The following is a 21,188-nucleotide window of genomic DNA, read 5'->3' on the forward strand; positions in this document are numbered from 1 at the left end:
TTTCATTTGCCACACGATTATTTACGCATGGGAAACGATGCGTTCATGTCATGCCGTATGTTGCTTTATATAGCCTCGGCCTATTTGTTCATTCTGACCTAAAACACCAATCAGTTATTATTGGCCTACTCCTTTGTTCATTTGATTGTGCTTAGGCATATAGCTTATGTTTAAAAACGCACCCCCACGTAATTAAGGTCTCCATTTGATCATGTTATAGGATGATATCAACATCATTTGTACGTAGAGAAATTCGCTGTTAAACCATTTTAATAATCCAAATGAGATTTCAGTGGAAGGTCTAAGAGAGGGGGGGGGGGATTAAGTTGTGCGTAACTGCTGGCAGTGCCACTTGTTCCTCGCATGGCGACGGGTCGGCGTCACGGTCACCAGATGGTCGCTGCACGCGGATTTCATAGGATATGGTGGGAAGACAAAACAATTGTGATCCCTGAAAACTCATATCTCTCAAACAGCCGATCACCGGAGAGTAATGTGTAGTCCTATCGCCTGTATTAATTAGTCTTGCTCCATATACGGCCACATAATTAAACAGATTTACTTCGTTAAAAAATCAATACACTTGTTTGTCCTTAACGATTAAATTGACCTTGTACGATATTTAGGTCTCTAGCCTATAGCTGTGGCTCCAACAGTTGTTATGTAGTAGTAGTAGTAGTAGTAGGCTAGTAGTAGTAGTAGTAGTAGGCTACTGGCCTAGTAGTCTTTATTGATCCCGGGTGAAAAGTGTACTATTGCAGCATCAAAAGACAAAGTAAAATCAACTAGATACAAATTTACAGGAGATACAAAATACACAGAAATTCAAATATACAAGTGTATGTAACCTTGTTGTTAAAGACCTCCCATATGGGCTACTAGGTATGTGACTCATACAAGCCACTTGAGAAAGAGGATGGAGATGCACAGTTGTAACCCTGCAGTATGTAGGGTAGTGTACATGACAGTACCAAGGATACTTTCTCTCTGGGGGTCCTTATTAGGGCCTCAGTCTGGATACCTGGTAACAGGGCATTTGCTGGCTCTGGGGGGAGCCAATCAAATGTCTCTTGGATGACAAGAGACTGCCTCACTGTGGGGTTAGGGGTCACAGGGGGCTTGGCCCTTAACTAGGAACAACAGCTAGTGCCCAGCCCTAACCCCGGTGAGGGATGGACTGTCAGCATGACTAATGGAAACCCCTCTGTGTCAGATTTAACAGAGAACAAATCTACTATTTTATTTACTCGGAATCTTCCTGGACATGCTATAGTGTCGGGGTATAGGGCTACTTCTGATGCCCCACTCGTTTTTCCCCTTCTACTTTTCATCTTTGTGTTTGATTGATGCTTGGAAAGAGTGAAAAAGGAGATTTAAAAAAATCACACTGGTCACAGGCTAAGAGCCAGTGTGTCATTCATATAAGCCGATCCTGTACTCCCCACTCGACAATCAATAACGTTACTGTATACTGCTGTACACGAGTCTGATCTGAGGCTGAGTCAATCTGCTGATCAATAACTTGGACCAGACAACCAGCCAGCCCTGCAGGTCACAGGGTACAGTCTGCAGCTAAAGCTAGCTACAGGTAAACACAGTCTGAGGGTGATCAATAAGGTTACAATCATGTTGATGTATGCATTTTGAATACTTATCCCATTGATTTGCATCGAAATAAGATAATGAATAAATACTGAACAAAGAACAGATTCAAAGTTGGTGAAAATGAAAAGTTAGGAATTTTTTTAATTTATTAATTCCACATAAATATGCACTGCCAAGCCAGTTTTTCATCATCATTTTCATCGATTCGACATGATAATAATATGCCATAATATCATTCACATTTCAACATCGCATATGAAATCCCACAATCTCACTGGTACAAGCAGTGATTACATGATCCATATCTAGCACTTGCAGGATATTGACATATTATTGACTTTTATTTATATACATCTACACTCAATATTTCTATGAAGTATAGAAAAAATAAATGTAATTTGACTTTTGCGTCTGTGTAGTAGGCTATAGTTCATCACCAGGCTAACATTCAGTGTCATGTTCTTCTGACCCAGTGTCCCACGTATGCAGTGAATCAGGCTAATCCACACAGCAGCAGACTCTTCAGAGAGCCTAGCAAGCTGTTAACTTAGCTGCACACTAGGCTAATGATCTTTCCCCTGGACCGACTACACTAGGAAGATGTTAGCTACCTGCTAGGCTAATGATGTTTCCACATGACCACCCAGATAGCAAGCGGATCTGGGTCATATACAGGCCAGATCTGGCCCTTATGGCTTAGTTCCGGCCCATATATGGCCCAGAATCATTACACATCCGCTTGCTATCTGGGCAGCCATCCCAGCAGGCAGCTAGCTACACGCTGAAACAAGCTAGGTCGGCTAGCCGCGCACACAGTGGTCAGCCTAACATGCTAAGTCAGTGAACCTCAATCCTGCTCGGTCAAAATTCAACCCTAAAATCAACTGCTCCAGGCCGCGGTAGCGAGGGGGAGGGTCTCTGCGCTCCTCCAGGGTACAATGCAGCATGTCTGCCGCGTGAGGCACATTTCAGAGAAGAGAATCAAGTTGGAGTGAACAGTGTCTGGTGACTGGTCAAACGACCCAAGAGGACCACAGACAGAACTCTGCAGTCCTGGAGGGGTTCACAAAATAACACATTAAAGTTAGAAAAGCATCATCATTTTAACAAATTAAATTTTAAGAAAAAAAAAGAAAAAGAAAAAAGTATAAAATGAATGCCAATGATCTCAACCTGATGTCTATCTGTCTATACGACAATGACAGTCAATTTACAGAATCTTCCAAAAGGCATGTGAATGAAAAGAAAGATATACAGTTTCTAGTGAACATTGCCTTCACACTGCACACAGATAAACAATACTGAGTCCGCCTCAATCCCGTCACACTGGGCAGGGCCCAGTCCAGACTGACTGCGCCAGTTTGCCCTCAATAATTGATGGACACCAATCATTTATTTATTCACCTTTTCTCCCTTCCTTATTCGGTGTGGGTCTATCCTCCCCCCCACCTCTCTGTGCCAACTGGGGTTTCTATTGCTAAAGTAACTGAGGAGGCTAGACAAGGCTTAGTGGGGGGTTGTGGTGGTGATGGTGTGATGTGTGGGGGGTGGGGTGTCTAGGAGCCTGAGGAACTGAAGGGTGGGGGTCTGCGGGGTTGAGGTGGGTGCGGGGACTTAAAGGGGCACCGCAAACACGCACCCAACAGCTGAGGGGAGGGGGAGGGGGGGGCGGCTGACCGCTAGGGAGTGCTGGGAAGCTGGAGTTGGAGGGGCTGGGGGTGGTCGAGGGGGGCGTCACATGTCCTGCTGTCAGGTGCAGGTGTCAGCCCAGGTCTGGTGCAGCTGCTGCAGGTACTCGAAGGCCCTCTGGCTGACGTTGAGGGCCGGGTGGACCCTCCGCAGGTTGGCCTCCCCCATCAGAGACAGGCCGCAGATGCCGAAGTAGGCGTGGAGAGGGTCTGGACGCACCGGGGGAGCGGGGACGAGACAAACTAGGTCAGGCAGGACAGGAGGAGACACACGCACACACACGCACACACACACACAGAGACACACGCACACAGAGACACACGCACACACACAGAGAGACACACACACACACACACACACACACACACAGAGACACGCACACACACACACACACACACACACACACACACACACACACACACACACACACACACACACACACACACACACGACACCAGACTGGCAGGCAGGCAGACAGACAAGACACAAGGCATCTGCTACTGATAAGACGAGGTGTCAGAGCGTTTACTGTACAGATATTAGATCTAGTCTAGCCTCTCTTCCTCACACTCCCCCTCAGACTTGACCCAGTTTGGCGGTAGACCACACCTGACAGCCTCACGGGCTGAGATCTCGAGGCTGAGAGACTGTGAGGAAGACTGGCAGTGACGAAGGCTGGAGGAGCCAGAGAGATGGATGCTGCTGCCAAAACAAGGATCTGTCAGCTGGCTCAGATCAACCAAGGGGGTTTCTGAATGAAACAGATCTGGACATGTAGGTTTGACAGGCTAACAATATGCCAGACAGAGACCCCGATTGGGCAACTAAAAATTCCTTTTACCTCTTAGTAAAGCTACACTTGAGAATCCTTGATAAAGACTTCTTGAACAAATACGGACAAAATTGCTCTCTTTTCAAAATGAATAACAATAGCTCTATTAGCCTACAGTCCTTATCAATGGAAAACATGCAGGCACATAACCCTGGTCCATACTGTTGTCTTTGCGAGCAGCATCAACAACAACTACAACAACAACAACGACGACAACGACGACAACAACAACAACAACACGTCTGTAAGTATGGTCGTATTGTTGTTGGACTGTCTCTTTAACGCAGACATGAATAATGCATGGCGACCCCTTTCAGGGGGGCAGGTCCCGTGGGAGCCTCTAAAAGCCTGGCATCTTTATTGAATTAGAATGTAATGACATGGAATTAGACATATCAATTAAAAAGCCATTTCCCGATGATTTATGACTCGGGGGTTTTATGGAAGAGATTGATGCGTTTGTTGTTTTTTTAATGCACGGCGTAAGCTGCAGTGCTTCCGGAATTTCAGTGACTATGCCCTGTACTAAGCCTAGGCCTAACCCACGAAAAACATTATCGCATTTCAAAATAAAAGCCTTATAATCCTGTGATTACACGATTTCTACATCTCTATCGGGATCCTCAATACGCTTTAATCAGCCTATTTTTCTCTCTCTCTTTCTCCACGGTGGTGTCCTTTTGTTCTGGAAGCGCTTAATCGTCTCCTCCACCTGGTCTTACCTTGGCAAAGAACTGAGTGGTTCCTGGAAACCTGAGCAGGTTGATCTCCCATATCCCAGGGTACTGGCTGGACTATAATCACCTCATCAATAAGACATATTCCTCCCTCCCTCCCTCCTTCCTTCTCCTTCTCCCCAGGGGTGTAGGGTTACCAGCCTGTTTCAACAGGAGGCCAACACCCTTGTCCCCCGCCACCCACACACACATACAGCAAACCATCTCTCTACATGCCCCCGCCCCGCCCCCTGACCTGTCCTCCACCCGGCCCTCTCAATAGATCCCCCCCCCTCACCTCCCGCCCTCTCTCGCCACCTGTGCACGCCGGGTTGGCGAGGGGCGGGGCAGGTGTGTGAGCTCACCTGGGTGGCTGTCGGGCCACTTGGCGAAGCCTCCCACCAGTCTGTCCTGGGTAGACAGGATGTAGTTCCGGTTCTTCTCAAAGTTGGTGTACTGGAACACTTCCAGCAGCTGGGCATCATGGGAGAAGAGAGAGAGATAAAGAGAGAGAGAGAGAGACAGAGAGAGATAGAGAGATAAAGAGAGAGAGAGAGAGAGAGAGAGAGAGAGAGGAGAGAGAGACAGACAGAGAGAGAGACAGAGAAAGAGGGAGAGAGAGAGAGAGAGAGGGAGAGAAAGGGGGAGAGAGAGAGGGAGATGGAGAAAGAGAGGGAGATGGAGAGAGAGAGCAGGAGTTGGAGAGATGGAGAGAAGGAGATGGAGAGAATGTGGGAGATGGAGAGAAAACGAGAACAGAAAAAGAAGAGTGAAGATAAATGTTTTATCCTGCCACACTAACAGAGCACTTGTTCAATGTTCATTGATTGATTGATTGGTTGGTCGATTGATTGGTTGATTGATTGATTGATTGATTGATTAACTGTTTATTCTCATCATGAGCTGTCGTTTTGTTTTTGTTTTTTGTTGACTTGCTTTAGCAATATTTACTGTGTACAGTATGTCATGCCAATAAAGCTATTTGAATTTGAGAGGGAGAAGGGAGAGAGGAAAGAGAGAGAGAGAGAAGAGGGACGAGAGACATTGACACCGTAGAACACAGGAAAACTCAACGGGACACATCAAGATCAACTGAAAACATATGTAGTCCTTCTGCGAGGCATTCATGCAACATGTTAAAGATCTGTCTAACACTAAGATATGTTGGAGATATGGTCTGTCTAAAAGTAGGGAATCACTTATATCACCATATCAAGTTAATGTACAGTAATGCAGGTCACCACTATCAACGCCAACATCAATATCAACATCCAATAGATAAAATTGATGGGAGGGGAACTTTGTATCAGCCCTCTGGGCTTCCTTCCCCTCTCATAACTGTTCCTTTATGTGCTAAATAAACTAAACAAATATACACTTACAGTATTCTGTCATCTCATGCCTGGTGTGTGGTAGGTTAAACGTGGGAGTGTGTGAGGGGTCATTCAGGTTAGGTTACTGTCTCTGTTACAGTGTTGTTACTGAGCACTGCTTATACACACACACACACACACACACACACACACACACACACACACACCTGCAGCTCTCTCTCTCTGTCTCTCTCTCTCTCTCTGTCTCTCTTTCACACACACACACACACACACACACACACACACACACAAAGCAAGCACGCGCACACACACACACACACACACACACACACACACACACACACACACACACACACACACGGATGCATGCACACACCTGTGCTCTTTATGCCTATATGAAAGCAAGCGTGAGTTGTTAAGCCTTGTGTGTTTGATTGCGGTCTGCGTGGATGTACAAACAACAATTTAATGGCCTGAAGCAGAAGCCAGAGTTGGCTCACAGGGCTTCCCAGACAAAAGCAATCAAACGTCAACATTCACACTTTCTCTCTAGTGCAGCAGGGGTGGGGATTCCCGCTTTAATACTGTGGTCATTGTGGTGTCCACGTTACGCAACCGTTCTGCAGAAACATGAATAAAAATGTGTGTGCACTCGATATAAAGAAGGGGCAGGGTCCAAAATTAACCCTCGCTGGTCACCAAATTTGGGCGAATTTAGTTTTTTGGCGAGTGAATTATTTTGACGGATTCCGGAGACTACCCGCCACTCTGGTTGGTAGAAGAAGAACAAAATCGGAGACGCGCTGGAGAAAGCGGCTGGTCTGTCATCACTTCAACCTGCCAGATCTGTGCTGGAAATGGAAAGTGTCCGTTACATTTGCCCCCAGCCATTTTCCCACCCCTCCCCGGCTTGTTTGCTGTGCTTATCAACTGACTGTTGTCCAAACAAAATGCCAACCAACTGGTTAGCCTGCTAGTGTTCCAGAATAAATGTTATGCTTGTATTTGACTGCCTGCGATATTTGCCCATCCAGTCAGTCAATAGTCAGTCCCAGCTGGGTCTAACATTAGCTTTAACAGCAGTTAGATGAATGAACACGTTTTTTTCACCAAATGTTAACACAACATTCACAATATAATAAGCTAGCTACTTTATGTAATGCTTAGTAAACTCAGTTAACAGCTACTTTATGTAGCTAGCTAGAGATTTTTGCCCCCAAATCATTGTACAACTTGTTTCGTTTATGACAAACAAGCAGAGCCACCGACAAAGAGTTCATCACCAGAGTGCGTTCACAGGTGTGATGTTCAGAACGTTTTTGGAAACGTAGCAAGGGGCGTTCTAGCCTGGAAGCCAAGCCAGACTTCCTCGCAAACAAAAAATGCCTTTTGCGATCCGCAGAGAGCAGAATGTGAGCACACAGGATGGCGACGCCGGGCTAGGGGCATCCCAGAATGCCGACACAAAATGGCTACAACGGTTCAGATGAGTTTGAGGAGATGCTGCTGCTCTCGAGAAATGCAGCCACATTATGATCTACACAAGGATAGAAAGCTAGCTAGCTATTCAGCTAACATGTGGCACAGTAATAATTCATATAGAACTGTGAAGAGGCTTTGCCCTATGCCATGGTATATCAAGAATATACAATGGCTCTTCACCAATCAGATTGTGAGGTTGGAACGACCTGTTGTATAATACTGACTGAGAATCACATATGAGACCAAAATTACATGCTAAATACTACACTAATAATATTGCAATAGCAAAAAGCAATTGATTATTTTTGGCCGGTAAACGTTTTCATCTAGCAAGCCACCTTGGCAGGTAAACCAAGAGCACCTTAGAACCCTGGAAAACTCAAGATCAAGATCAAGAAAGATAAACATAGAAAGCATAGAGTCCTGTGAGGCATTCATGTAACATGTAAAAGATCTGTCAAACACAAAGACATGTTGGAGATACGGTCTAAAAGTAGGGAATCGCTTACAGTATATCACCTTATCTCATGTCAAGTTAATGTACAGTAATGCAGGTCATCGCTATCAACACCAACATCAACATCCAATAGATAATATTGACGGGAGGGGAACTTTGTATCAACCCTCTGGGCTTCCTTCCCCTCCCATAACTGTTCCTTGTGTGCTAAATAAACTAAACAAATATACACTTACAGTATTCTGACATCTCATGCCTGGTGTGTGGTACTGTAGGTTAAACGTGTGAGTGTGTGGGGTAACGTTAATCCAAAAAGTTAATTTTGGACCCTGGGAGGAGGCACTGCTAAATGATCAGACCACATTGTGACTGTGGATCACAAGCTCATCCAGCCCCTCCCTTCATTTGATTGGACTGTGACGGCGTTAGTGTCCAAGCGGCTGAACATTACTCAACTTTCGGACGCCTAGGCCAGAGTCATTCACAGTAGGGAGTTCTGAAGCCTGCCTCTCCGCAACGCCATACCGATTCATCACACATGGATATCCTGTGTGTGTGTGTGTGTGTGTCTGTGTGTGTGTCTGTCTATCTCGTCACACATGAATATCCTGTGTGTGTGTCTGTCTATCTCGTCACACATGAATATCCTGTGTGTGTGTGTGTGCGTGTCTGTCTATCTCATCACATATGAATATCCAGTGTGTGTGTGTGTGTGTGTGTGTGTGTGTCTGTGTGCGTGTGCACGCGCACGTCTCCGCCCTACCTCCAGAGTGGCGCCCACCCAGAAGGAGTAGCAGGTGTCGACGGGCTTGTTGGGTCGCCCGTGGAAACCGTTCTGCTGCCTCATGACGCACCAGCGCCGTATCCGGTCCAGCTCGCGCTGACTCAGCGTCTCCTCCAGCTGCCCCATCAGACGCAGCGCCGCCACCGCACAGAACGTGGACCCGCCTGGGATGGCAGAGGAGGGAGGGAGGAAGGGAGGGAGGGAGGGAGGGAGGGAGGGAGGGAGGGAGGGAGGGAGGGAGGGAGGGAGGGAGGGAGGGAGGGAGGGAGGGAGGGAGGGAGGGAGGGAGGGAGGGAGAGAGGGAGGGAGGGAGAGAGGGAGGGAGAGAGAGAGGGACTGGATTATAGACATGCAGTGCTGCCAAAACGCAGGATATAGCGCTGGGGAGGAGGGGTGGACAGAGAGGTTTGTGACCCGACAGACAGACAGACAGAGAGAATGGGGATGGTGGGAGTGATGGACAGAGGTTTGTGACAGACAGACAGACAGACAGACAGACAGACAGACAGACAGACAGGCAGGCAGGCAGGCAGGCAGGCAGGCAGGCAGGCAGGCAGGCAGGCAGACAGGCAGACAGACAGACAGACAGACAGACAGACAGACAGACAGACAGATAGATAGATAGATAGATAGATAGATAGATAGATAGATAGATAGATAGATAGATAGATAGATACAGACAGACAGACAGATAGACAGACAGACAGAATGGGGATGGTGGGAGGGATGGACAGAGGTTAGTGACAGACAGACAGACAGACAGACAGACAGACAGACAGACAGACAGACAGACAGACAGACAGACAGACAGACAGACAGACAGGCAGCCAGGCAGGCAGACAAGACAGACAAGACAGATACCGTGTCATAGAGCAACCTCGGAAGGAAGGGTGGGAGATCGATTACTGCAATTAACTTCACACCAGACATAAATAGAAAAACATAGGCCCCCTACAGCAATGTCTCTCTTTGATGGCTTCTATATCCCCCCCTGTGCCTGGAGAGGTGTGTGTGTGTGTTGTTGTTGTTGAACTAATAACAGGGTTTATCCTCTGTGCCAGAGGAGCTCTATCCATCAAACCTCGACTTCCCTTTCAGCTGTCGGCACGCCAACGCGACTACCCGCTCATCACCACCGCAGGCTGGGGGCAGATGAGGGCGGGTGGCGGCCGTAAATCAGGGGCGGACGCAGGGACCGTACACACACACACACACACGTACACACACACACACACGTACACACACACACACGTACACACACGTACACACACGTACACACACACGCACACACACACGCACACACACACAAAAGGGTGGGGCGCTGCTCTATAATACGTATAATCAGGCCTACAAAGTGCACGCGGGTCGGATAGAGTTTGTAATTTGTAACCTTTTTTACGGTCTTGATTTGAATGAAGGGAGACGTGCTTCCTGAAGGCCTGCCGTGTCAAGGTGCTACATGAATTTCTCATTCTAGTTCCAGGGGGTTTCCCTCTTGGGATAATAGGATTTAAATTGTGTGTGTGTGAATATGTGTGTGGGAGGGAGGGGGCTTAAGAGGATGTTTTTTTTTAACTAGTAAGAGTTTAAATAGCTAATCCTTCCCTTGAGCAAAAATATGCTTCAACCACACATAACCCGCTTTATTCCATTCGACGTTTTCTCTTTTCATTTCAGTGCGGACTGTGGAGTATCGCATTAATGCTTTCGCTCCTACAATGAATTTCATTGTAAACGGCGCTGTAATATATCATCGTATTGCTCACCGTGAGACTCCAGCCACGCCCCCTGGCCGATCCCGTTGTCGTACGACTGCGGAGGGAGACAAACAAATAAATAAACAACTTTAATGTTCCAACAAAGGCAGGATGTTAGAAAAGCACTTTACCACAACAATAACATAATTGACGAAAACCATGGACAGATTAAGGCAATAAGCAGTAAAAAATAAAAAATAAAAGAGAAAGTGGAGCACCACAACCAGCAGCCATTAGTGAACCTCACTTCATCACAGCCCCCCCCCCCCCCCAGGCTGATCCACACCAGACAAGCACTTATGGAGGAGCTGCAACCATGACAGCTCGACCCAGAAGCTCATTAGTTCCAATACATTCAGTAGGAGTAGATGATACCTTCTGAGCCTCCATAAGTCATTGGGTATATCACTCCAAACAATGGAAGGTCAAGCCCTTATGGTCACAGCTCCTCACATGTATGGCTCTGGCCAGACCGTCTTAGGTACGTGATGTTTACCCCCCTCTCCCGCCCGCCCCCGCAGGACTTCAGATGTTTGAGTCTCTAAGAGGATTACAGGGCCCAGTTGGACCTTCCCTTCCGCTCCTGTCTGGATCGTATCCTCTATTCATAGCTGGCCGAATGTCTGAGAATAACACTGCAGCTCAGGTCCAGGCTAGGCCAACTGGCTGCAGCTCAGGGCCAGGCTAGGCCAACTGGCTGCAGCTCAGGGCCAGGCTAGGCTAACTGGCTGCAGCTCAGGGCCAGGCTAGGCCAACTGGCTACAGCTCAGGGCCAGGCTAGGCTAACTGGCTACAGCTCAGGGCCAGGCTAGGCTAACTGGCTACAGCTCAGGGCCAGGCTAGGCCAACTGGCTACAGCTCAGGGCCAGGCTAGGCTAACTGGCTACAGCTCAGGGCCAGGCTAGGCCAACTGGCTACAGCTCAGGGCCAGGCTAGGCCAACTGGCTACAGCTCAGGGCCAGGCTAGGCTAACTGGCTACAGCTCAGGGCCAGGCTAGGCTAACTGGCTGCCACTCAGGGCCAGACTAGGCTAACTGGCTACAGCTCAGGGCCAGGCTAGGCTAACTGGCTGTAGTTCAGGGGCAGGCTAGGCTAACTGGCTGCAGTTCAGGGCCAGGCTAGGCTAACTGGCCGCGGCCCAGGGCCAAGAGGCTAGGATAACTGGATAAAAGCCTGCATCTTACAACCAGGCTAGGCTTACTGGCTAACTGCATGCGGTTTACATGTACAATCGGGCTAGGCTGCCACGCTAGCTGGCTAACACTGTAGTCTAGTGTAAACCTGGCTACTACACACATGTACATCAGCGCTAGGTTAAGTGTGTAATCCACCCCAGCCACCCTGGACTAGTACTGGCAAGGGGAGCTGGATTCTATAATCTATTGTTAGATTAAATGTGAGGGATGAGAAAGCAGAGAGCCCAGAGGGGAGACAGGCAGGCGGGCAGGCTTGAGGGAGAGACAAAGGTGACGTCTCTCCTCACCTCAGACACAGGGAGGAGGAGTGGAGAAGAAGAGAGGGGGCGGGGAGGAGAAGAAAGGGAGGATGTAACACAACTCTGACTCTATTACGCTGGGGACAGGCGCTGTGTAAACAGCCTGCCGAGGGCTTTAGTTGTAAGGGCCGCGGTCTCCCGTAGCCGTCTGGGGCAGAGATCAGCCGCGTTGGGTTGAGGTTAAAGAAAACGTAGCCGGTGTCAAAAAACCTGAAACGTGTGAGCATAACGGAGCGTACGGTCGCTTCTTCTAGAACGACCTCCAGGTACGGCCGACAACTCTGCCCCGGTAGTGCCTCTGCCATAGTGACCTATGACCTCAGCCCCTCCTCTTCTCTGTACTCAGTACATTGGCTCCCTGTAGCGGCTTGCATCCAGTTTAAAACTCGGGTGCTAGCCTACAGGGCAATGAAAGGAACAGCTCCCTCCTACCTCCAGGCCATGGTCAAACCCTACAGCCCCCCACCTCTTAAGCACCTATTGTATTTTGATTTTGCTACTCTTGCTTTGGCTTTAGCACTAGATTATGCTCGTCGTCACTTGTTTAGAAAGGAGATGCACCGAGTTCTGGCGAGTAGTAGTGCACTGACTTCCTACATTAAATGCAATTATTGTGAGTTGGATAAAAGCGTCTGCTCAACGACTGTAATGTAATGTACGTAATGTAATGTATTCCTCTCCGTGGAGACGGGACGCACCATACTCCTCCTGATGTAGTCCATAGCCTTTCTGGTGTCCATGCCGGACCAGTCGTTGAGCATGTAGCAGATGCAGGCGGCGCAGTAGACGAAGCGCATGTCGTTCTCACTTCCCTCCGGGACCGCGTAGAAACTGAAAGGCAGACAGAGCAGCAGCGCAGGCATCTTTACTGTGTGCAAGGTCACGGGCTTGTGTCTGTCTTTCTGTGAATCTTTCTGCTCGTACGTCTGTCTGTTTCCCTGATTGTTCGTCCGTCCATCTGTCCGTCTGTCTGTCTGTCAGCCTGTCCATCTACCTACCTGTCCGCTTGGCTGTTTGTCTGTCTGTCTGTCCGTCTCTCTGTCCGTGTTTACCTTCCGTCGTCCAGCTGTAGAGCCTTGAGGCCGGCCAGACACGCCTCCTTGTTGACGCGACTCAGGTCATCGCCCAGGATGAGGAGACAGGCCAGTCCCGTGTAGGTCATCGCTACGTGGCCACTGTCATACGGGTGGGCTACCCCCGGACCCTGGGGACGAGAGGAGACGAGAGGATGGCGGGGGGGGGGGGGGGGGGGTTGAGTATAGAACAAAAAGCAACGTCAGTCAACAATGTACCACCACACACCTTGCACATCCATTCACTATTTATATTGGTCAGTTAGATTAACTAGTTAGAATCTAACTGACCAATATAAATACTGAATGGATGTGCGTGTGTGTGTGGTGGTACATTGTTGATTCAGATTTTATTTATTTGCCACATGTATACAGTACAGTGTACAGTGAAATGTTACTGCTGGCTCTGTGATATGCTAAAAAAAAGATGTAAATTATTACAGGTGTACTGTTGCATCAGTACCTTGGTGCTGTAAGGGACTCCTATGTGTGATGACCCACGAAACCCACAACGTCCTAGATTTGATTCTGAGAGAGGGAGAACAAAAAGTTCAGTGTTGCACATAGGGAAAAGATAGGGGAATTGAGACACGGTGAATGAACGACTGGTATAATACTGCCATCTAGTGGTCACATAGCAGTAAAGCCACAGGGAGAGAAAGAGGAAGGGAAGAAAGAAAGGGAAGAAACTCCAACCACAGAACTAAAAAGACCCAGTTGGCAATATTCTGTTTGGAAAGAAACATTTCCAAATAAATTGCCTAATATTGTATCCACAGATGAATCAGTCTTTTAACAGTATGAAACAAAATAACCAAATTATTGAATAGGCCAACATATGATGAAATCTCAAGTTTCTTATACCTCTTACTCTAGCCTACTAGAGTTACTCTACTTTTCAATCAAAAGAAACACGTCCGACTAGTTAACATATGGTGGCAGCTCAGCTTTTTCTGCCCAATCATCAAACAAGTTACTGATAGGACGTCTGTTCCTCACATGAATAATTCAATTCAAAGGCTGGGCTCAGAACAGATGGATAAGAGTGACAGATTAGCTCGGCCCAGATGGAAGCACAGATAAATATTCATAACACCAAACCCTTCAACGTATATTACAGACATATGGGTTTGGACAAGATATGAAGCAAGCCATTTGACTTTCCAGCTCTCCTGATGAATGGTCATACAGTAGCTGACTGTTTCACTGAGCGTTGTGTGATCTTGCCGGGACGCAGTTCCCAAAAGAACATCTTCATCCTCTATCTCCACTGAAACCACTAACACCTAGCAGAGCTGAGTAAAGTGTGATAGGAGATAGCCTGGCCCTAGCTTTCTTGACACACTTTTCGATGAATCAGCGGAACAGGCAGGACCCATCTGGAGGTCTGGAGCCAGACTGGTGAAAGTCCACTTACGGTCCTCTGTGGGCAGGACTTGTAGAGAGTAGATCCACTCTATCATGCTGGGCTTGTCTATGACATCCAGGGAGTCCAGGACGTCCAGGCCGGACAGGGCGAAGAACACGATGGTCAGCCTGAACAGGAGAGCACCACACACATGGAGCAGGGTGTACCACACACATGGAGCAGGGTGTACCACACACGGAGCAGGGTGTACCACACACATGGAGCAGGGTGTACCACACACATGGAGCAGGGTGTACCACACATGGAGCAGGGTGTACCACACACACACATCACAAGACACCTGGGTACCAAGCCAAATCCAACTAAATAAGGCCAGGCCCGTGCCAAGTCTGAAGTGCCAGGGGAGCACACCCAGGGATTGAAAAAGTGAAAACTTGCTAACTTTGTCATAACATCCATTAACGTTGTCATAACATCCATTACTGATCATGCCATACATAAATAAGTAAAAGGTAGCAGTAACCGCCATAGCTAATTTGTAGACAAGGAGGAAGGAGTGGCCAAAGTGATGCTAATAATACATGGTAGGCCGGTTAGTTCTAGCTAGCTAGTGACTCCCGCTAAATTGATAACATCCAGTCAGCAAATGTGTATCTGATACCACAGTCAGCTAGAAAAATGATTAGCTCGTTAAATGGACGATGAACAAGTAAATTACAGCTGAGACATGCAAGCTAGCTAACGTTAACGCTAACTCAGCTAGCTTGCCGTTTTGAATGGGGAGGGTACCTAGAGAACTTGTCAAAATAAAATAGATACGCTTTAATTCCTACATCTACCTGCTTGTTTCTAAGGAGGAATATCTCTCCGGTAACACCTGTAACGATCTTTGAAAGAATCGTACATGACGATCTCTTAGAAAGTCAATTTGCTCAAATTCAGCAAGCGAGTTCTCGTCTTCCGCCATCTTTGAGGTCCACAGCTATTACTTCCGTAACCAAGACAACATCACTTCCGTAAACAAGATAAACTCTTTTCAAAATAAGAGCTTGGGCTGAAACCGTTATATTTATACACCCATGGCTGAAACGTGTCAGAACCCTGCCCTGCCCTAGGTTTGCTCCATGGATGTATTAATAGACTCCTTACTGTAAAGATAAAAGTCAACCTCCACCATATTAGGGGCTACATGTTGCAGGCTATGTAATAATCACTCTTCACCACATTACTAGATGTTGTATGTAATAGTCACTTTCTTAATCTGCTTTCCATGTCCCGATCTCCTCCAGTTGAGTCAGTTTGGTGTTTTTAACAAGAATAGAGGTGTCTGTGAGGGCAAGCTGCGTCAGGTTGATGAGGAAAAAGGAGAAGACACAACTTCAGTGTGGGGGGTCATTCATTTCACACGTCTTGAGTGTATCGCCTGTGTAGGTGTGGGGTTGGCTGGTAGGCATATACTGGTACCATACAATTACAAAAAGCACACATTCATAAAAACGATATTTTAATGAAAGAAGTTGCATACAATCACATTCCACAGAGCAGACAACCATATACAAGTCAATGAAACAACTCAAGTCTTGAAATTGTTAAGTTTGTTGAAACAACTGACAAATAGAATTTGCATAATTCATTAAAAAGTATAACAATATCATCAGTATATACAGAATCCTGGTCCGGGTCACAAGCCTTGTCTCCAGCTGGGAACAGCCCTGGAAGAGAATGTTGAAATGATGTTTTAGACATTTTAGCTAATAGATGTAGCCCTGTCCAGAGACAACCATTGGCCTGGGTTAAGTGGGATGCTTGTAACATTGCTTATTCCTATCCAATCCTAGATCCACACAGGTGTCCCCGAGGAGGTAGGGTCTAGCAGCGATAAACCGACATGTAAATACGAGGTCAGTCTTTCCTTAGTCTGGCTCAACGGATGTAGGTTTTGGCAATAAACCTTGTAATTCGTTGTCACACTGCCCAATCAGTGGCGAGTCTGGCGACGCAAATTAATCTGATTCGGGTCGAGAGATTCTCTCGGCACCAATCAGATTCGATCCAGACTATTTTGCAAGAGCACCGTCGCTGCGTCCGGGGCTGGCTCCGCCCAAGACGACTGTGATTGGTTTAAAGAAATACTGCGTCCATCCCCCCCCCCCTATTGCAGAATGGTAATATGTCCAGCCAGACCTGTCTCCGGCTCTGGCACAGCGTAAACAAAGTGTGGAGATTAGTCTGGCATAGCCAGACCTGTCTTTCCTAAGCTTGCTTACCTGTGGAACATCTGCAGTACAGGTCCGCCCCCCGTAGGGCCGATCTCTTTGGTCCGCTCCTCCCATACCCTGGTGGGCTTGCAGAGTCTGGAGGGGTCCCGACTGACGTTTACCACCACCTTAGCAGATGAGAAGCACCGCATTGCACAACCAGGCCATGGTCACTGGGCAGATTCTTGTCATTGAGGTTCTTATCAATAGCCTACTTGCAGTTATCAGTGGAACGTTACAACACAAGTCCATTACTCATTGTCGGTGCAGTAGTACGGTAATAACTTTGTGCAGCCGAATGTCTCAAATGTCTCAAAATGCATTCGCCTCCTCTACCTTCTCCTTTAGCTTGGCCAGCCTCTTCTCCTTCTCCTCCTCCTGCTTCCCCTTCAGCTGTTTCTCCTGCAGTTTGCTCTCCATCTTATGGAGGTCCTGAAGAGAAGAACTAACATCACACACACGCTCTTCCTCCCACCCAAGCCTTGAAACCAACTAACCCTGCATCCAGTAGGAACACATGTACATTTGGCCAAATGTACTATTGTTCAGTAATGGTGATAATATCGTACAGGATATGAAGGCGTACCCTCTCCTGGAAGCGTCGGATGACGTCTCCAGCCGACCTCCTCCTCTCCTCCAAAGCCGCCTGCTCCTCCTCAGCCCTCTGCAGAGCCTGCACCTCCTCCTCCTCCCTCCTCTGACACAGTTGGGCCTCCAGGGCCAGCTTCACCTCCAGCTGCCTGCGGCGCTCCTCCTTGGCCCTCCTCCTGCACTGCACCTCCTCCGCCAGCCTCCGCTCCTCCTCCCACTCCAGCCGCAGCCGCCGCCGCTCCCGCCACTCCTCCAGGCGCGCCGCCGCCTCCCCCCTGTCCTCCTCCGCCCTGCGCTGGAGAGCCTGGGCCTGCGCCTCCCGCTGCCTCCGGGCCGAGCTCTCCTGCTTGTCCTGGACCTGCAGTCTGGCCTGCCTCTCCTGCTGCCTCTCCCACCTCCACCGCTGGATGGCCTGCCGGACCCACCAGATGTTCACCATTACTAGACCTGTGTTCACCATTACCAGACCTGTGTTCACCATTACCAGACCTGTGTTCACCATTACCAGACCAGTGTTCACAATTACCAGACCTGTGTTCACCATTACCAGACCTGTGCTCACAATTACCAGGTGTTCACCATTAACAGACCTGTGTTCACCATTACCAGACCTGTGTTCACAATTACCAGACCAGTGTTCACAATTGCCAGACCAGTGTTCACAACCAGGTATTCACTATTAGCAGGTGTTCACTCACAATTACCAGGTGTTCACAATTACCAGATGTTCACAATTACCAGATGTTCACAATTACCAGATGCTCACAATTACCAGATGATAAACAATTACCAGCCCTGTGTTCACAATTACCAGGTGTTCACAATTGCTAGGTGGTCACAATTACCAGGTGTTAGTTTTCTAGTCCCAGCCAAAAGAAAATCCATAGAAATTCTCAATTTAAAAGGGCTTCTTAGTTCTTGATAGGGTTCTTGCTAACTTTATATGAGAAACAGGCCTTTAATGTGTTCTGATGAGCAAGTGAGAACACTAGAATCCTCAAGAAATACTACCTCCTTCTTCTTCTCCTGGAGGTAGAGCAGCTCCAGGTACCAGCCCTCGTGCTGCTCGATGTCCTTCACAGTCCTCCCAGGCAGGTAGAGCAGGGCCTCCTTCCTGTAGGCTGCTCTTCCACTGTGCTTGTTCCACACCTGGGCGCACATCATACGGAGGTCTATACGGAGGTTTCATACTGTGTGTTCAAGGCATTTTTTTCCTAAGGTCTTTATCTTATCTCATCTGGTCTCAATTCCTCTCATCCCTCATTTTATATCCCTTTTTTTTTTTTTTTACTGTCCCTATTGCCTTTTCTCCCCTCTCTCCTCCCTCCCTCCCTCCCTCCCTCCCTCCCTCTCACCTTGAGGAAGCTCTGGTGGTCATAGGGGTCCCAGCCCCCCTGCCTCCCTCCTGTCTGCAGCAGGAACATCTCAAGGGCCGTCACCTCCGGGGGAAGCTCCTCCTCCAGAGCTTTGGCCACGCCCACCTTGGCCGAGGGAGGCAGCGGGGTCGGGGGCAGCTTGGCGTCAGCCACTGACCACGCCTCCATCTTCCTCTCAAAGGCGCTGACCTCCTGGCTGCAGCTTCTCTCCTCCTTCAACAGCTCCTCGAACCTGGAGGGGTCGTTCAGAGAAACGGAGAGGCAGTTACTGTAACAGTTACAGTAACTGTGATCAGGCCATGTAACTAGACCCACTGTGGTGATTGTATTACTGTGTACCGAACGCAGCGTCGGAATTACACAAGGGCAAAGGGACATCTCAAATTATACCCCTAAAACCACAAGGCCAGAATCCCAGAAATGTTGTAATATTCTGTGTCACTTACCGAAGACGTTGGTCCTCTTTGAAAGAGGTGACAGAAGTCTCCACCTCTGACATGATTTCCTGCAGCTTCTCAATCACTGAAACACACACAGTTCAGATCAGGCGTGTATTAATAGGCGTAATGAGAACATGTTCAGGCACACATTATGTAATGTACATCAACAACAAACGCACACCCAGAGTACAGACAACAAAGAGGACCTACGCTCTGGCGTCGGCTTCACGTCAGTTAGCTGCCTCTGAAACTTCTTTACTCCACTACGGATTTTCACCAGCTGTCTTTGCAGACCGTCCACTGGTGGAATGAGAGGAACATGGACACAGCAGGTTTGACGGTTCGCAGATTGGGTTTTGTCATGCTGTGGCCCATGTTCATATCAAGACAATCTTTTTTGTGACAACACTTACAAAAAAAAACATGAACTGGAGCTCAAAATGTTTGCAACGAAATGAGTTAGATGGAGAGAGAAGACAGGGTTAGTGATCCGAACATCCAGACTCACTCTCCGTCCGACGTTCCTCCTGCAGTCCTGTCTCAAACTCCTCCGGGACACAAACATCTACACAGCCGTTCCTCTTCCTGGGTTGGCTGTTCAATGTCCTCTCTCTCTCTAGCTTTTCAATCCTGTTTAATGAACATATACCCTAGGCCTATTAAATGAAACATTTGCATGGCTAATGTCATCGAAATAAAGGTTATGAATAAATGAATGAATGAATGAATGAATGAATGTAACAAATAGGACTGACATGACAAAGGACACAAGATAGGTGTAACAAATTGTACATTTTACATTAAAAATCTCTATTGACATATAGCCTATACGTGAGGGGAAATCGAATGTATGGTGTGACAGTTAATACAGATAATATAATGGGAGCATCACTCATCTTTTTGAATGCAACGCCACAGTGTTGTCTGAAAACTTACTGTTTTTTCAGCTTCTCAGCAGTTCTGAGGAACTCTGTCTTATTTTGCTGAGCAACTCTATCATCCTGACGTTGTGCGTTACTGTGGGGTGCAACTCCATTGAAGTCATCTCCACTCTGGGAAAGACACAAGGACACACACACACACACACACACACACACACACACACACACACACACACACACACACACACACACACACACACACACACAGTCACAGTCACGATTTCCTACAGTAGTGTTATCATTGTACAGTAATGTTCAGTTAGTATCAGGAGGATTCCCTAAAGGTTCTCTCATTTCATTGTTGCTACCAACAGCTAGCTCGACTATAGCAGCAAGCAAGCTAATCCATTCCGGTTTACATTTTGCTCTCAACGCAGAACATTTTGACCTCAAAATACAAGGAATCGTGATCGTGTTCTAGTATCTAACACGTAAGGCACAAATCAACGTAAATAAATGTTACATACAAATAAATACAAACATTACCAGGCGTTGTTTGTCAGCAGGCGCTGCGGTTGTCAAGGAAGCCATTTTTACTTTGAATTGAAAAACTTTAGTGAGTCCGCACCTGTAGTAAAACTATCCTGCTTTACCGTTTGTCACCAGCGGATGGCGCAGTCATGCTCACGCAGTGAGTCCAATAAAACTTTCAACTCTACAGGACGAGACAGACCAGACAGACACAGACAGAGACAGACAGACAGACAGACAGACAGACAGACAGACAGACAGACAGACAGACAGACAGACAGACAGACAGACAGACAGTGAGTGACAGAAACACAGAAAGACAGAAGCAAACAAACGATAATCATATTTCATACTAATTTTGAATGTAGACCTACCCAAAGATATTGAAAATCTGGATTATCATTCTTATTGGGGCATTTAAATTACATTAGGCTAGTCCTTTAGCTGACTCATTATCCAAAGTGACTTACAATAGGCAAATTGCATTTAACGTACCGTAGAAAGTCAGTGTAGGCTAC

The 21,188-nt window shown here is 47.6% G+C and overlaps 2 protein-coding genes across 2 annotated transcripts; both read right to left on the reverse strand.

Annotated features, from left to right (window-relative positions):
- Positions 1-3,354: 3,354 nt before the first annotated feature.
- pggt1b (protein geranylgeranyltransferase type I, beta subunit) lies at positions 3,355-15,560 on the reverse strand (the record flags this gene model as incomplete). Its single annotated transcript, XM_084439485.1, has 9 exons — positions 3,355-3,503; positions 5,208-5,316; positions 8,879-9,063; positions 10,666-10,711; positions 12,850-12,982; positions 13,204-13,355; positions 13,688-13,752; positions 14,642-14,760; positions 15,433-15,560. 9 exons carry the CDS (start codon positions 15,558-15,560, stop codon positions 3,355-3,357), a joined length of 1,086 nt encoding a protein of 361 aa, XP_084295611.1.
- A 714-nt stretch (positions 15,561-16,274) lies between these two features.
- ccdc112 (coiled-coil domain containing 112) lies at positions 16,275-20,821 on the reverse strand (the record flags this gene model as incomplete). Its single annotated transcript, XM_084439647.1, has 9 exons — positions 16,275-16,305; positions 16,861-16,979; positions 17,188-17,283; positions 17,438-17,854; positions 18,454-18,591; positions 18,798-19,050; positions 19,265-19,340; positions 19,469-19,558; positions 20,803-20,821. 9 exons carry the CDS (start codon positions 20,819-20,821, stop codon positions 16,275-16,277), a joined length of 1,239 nt encoding a protein of 412 aa, XP_084295773.1.
- Between the last annotated feature and the right edge of the window lie 367 nt (positions 20,822-21,188).

Source organism: Borostomias antarcticus (genome assembly GCF_949987555.1).
Source record: "Borostomias antarcticus genome assembly, chromosome: 6".
Taxonomy (NCBI): domain Eukaryota; kingdom Metazoa; phylum Chordata; class Actinopteri; order Stomiiformes; family Stomiidae; genus Borostomias; species Borostomias antarcticus.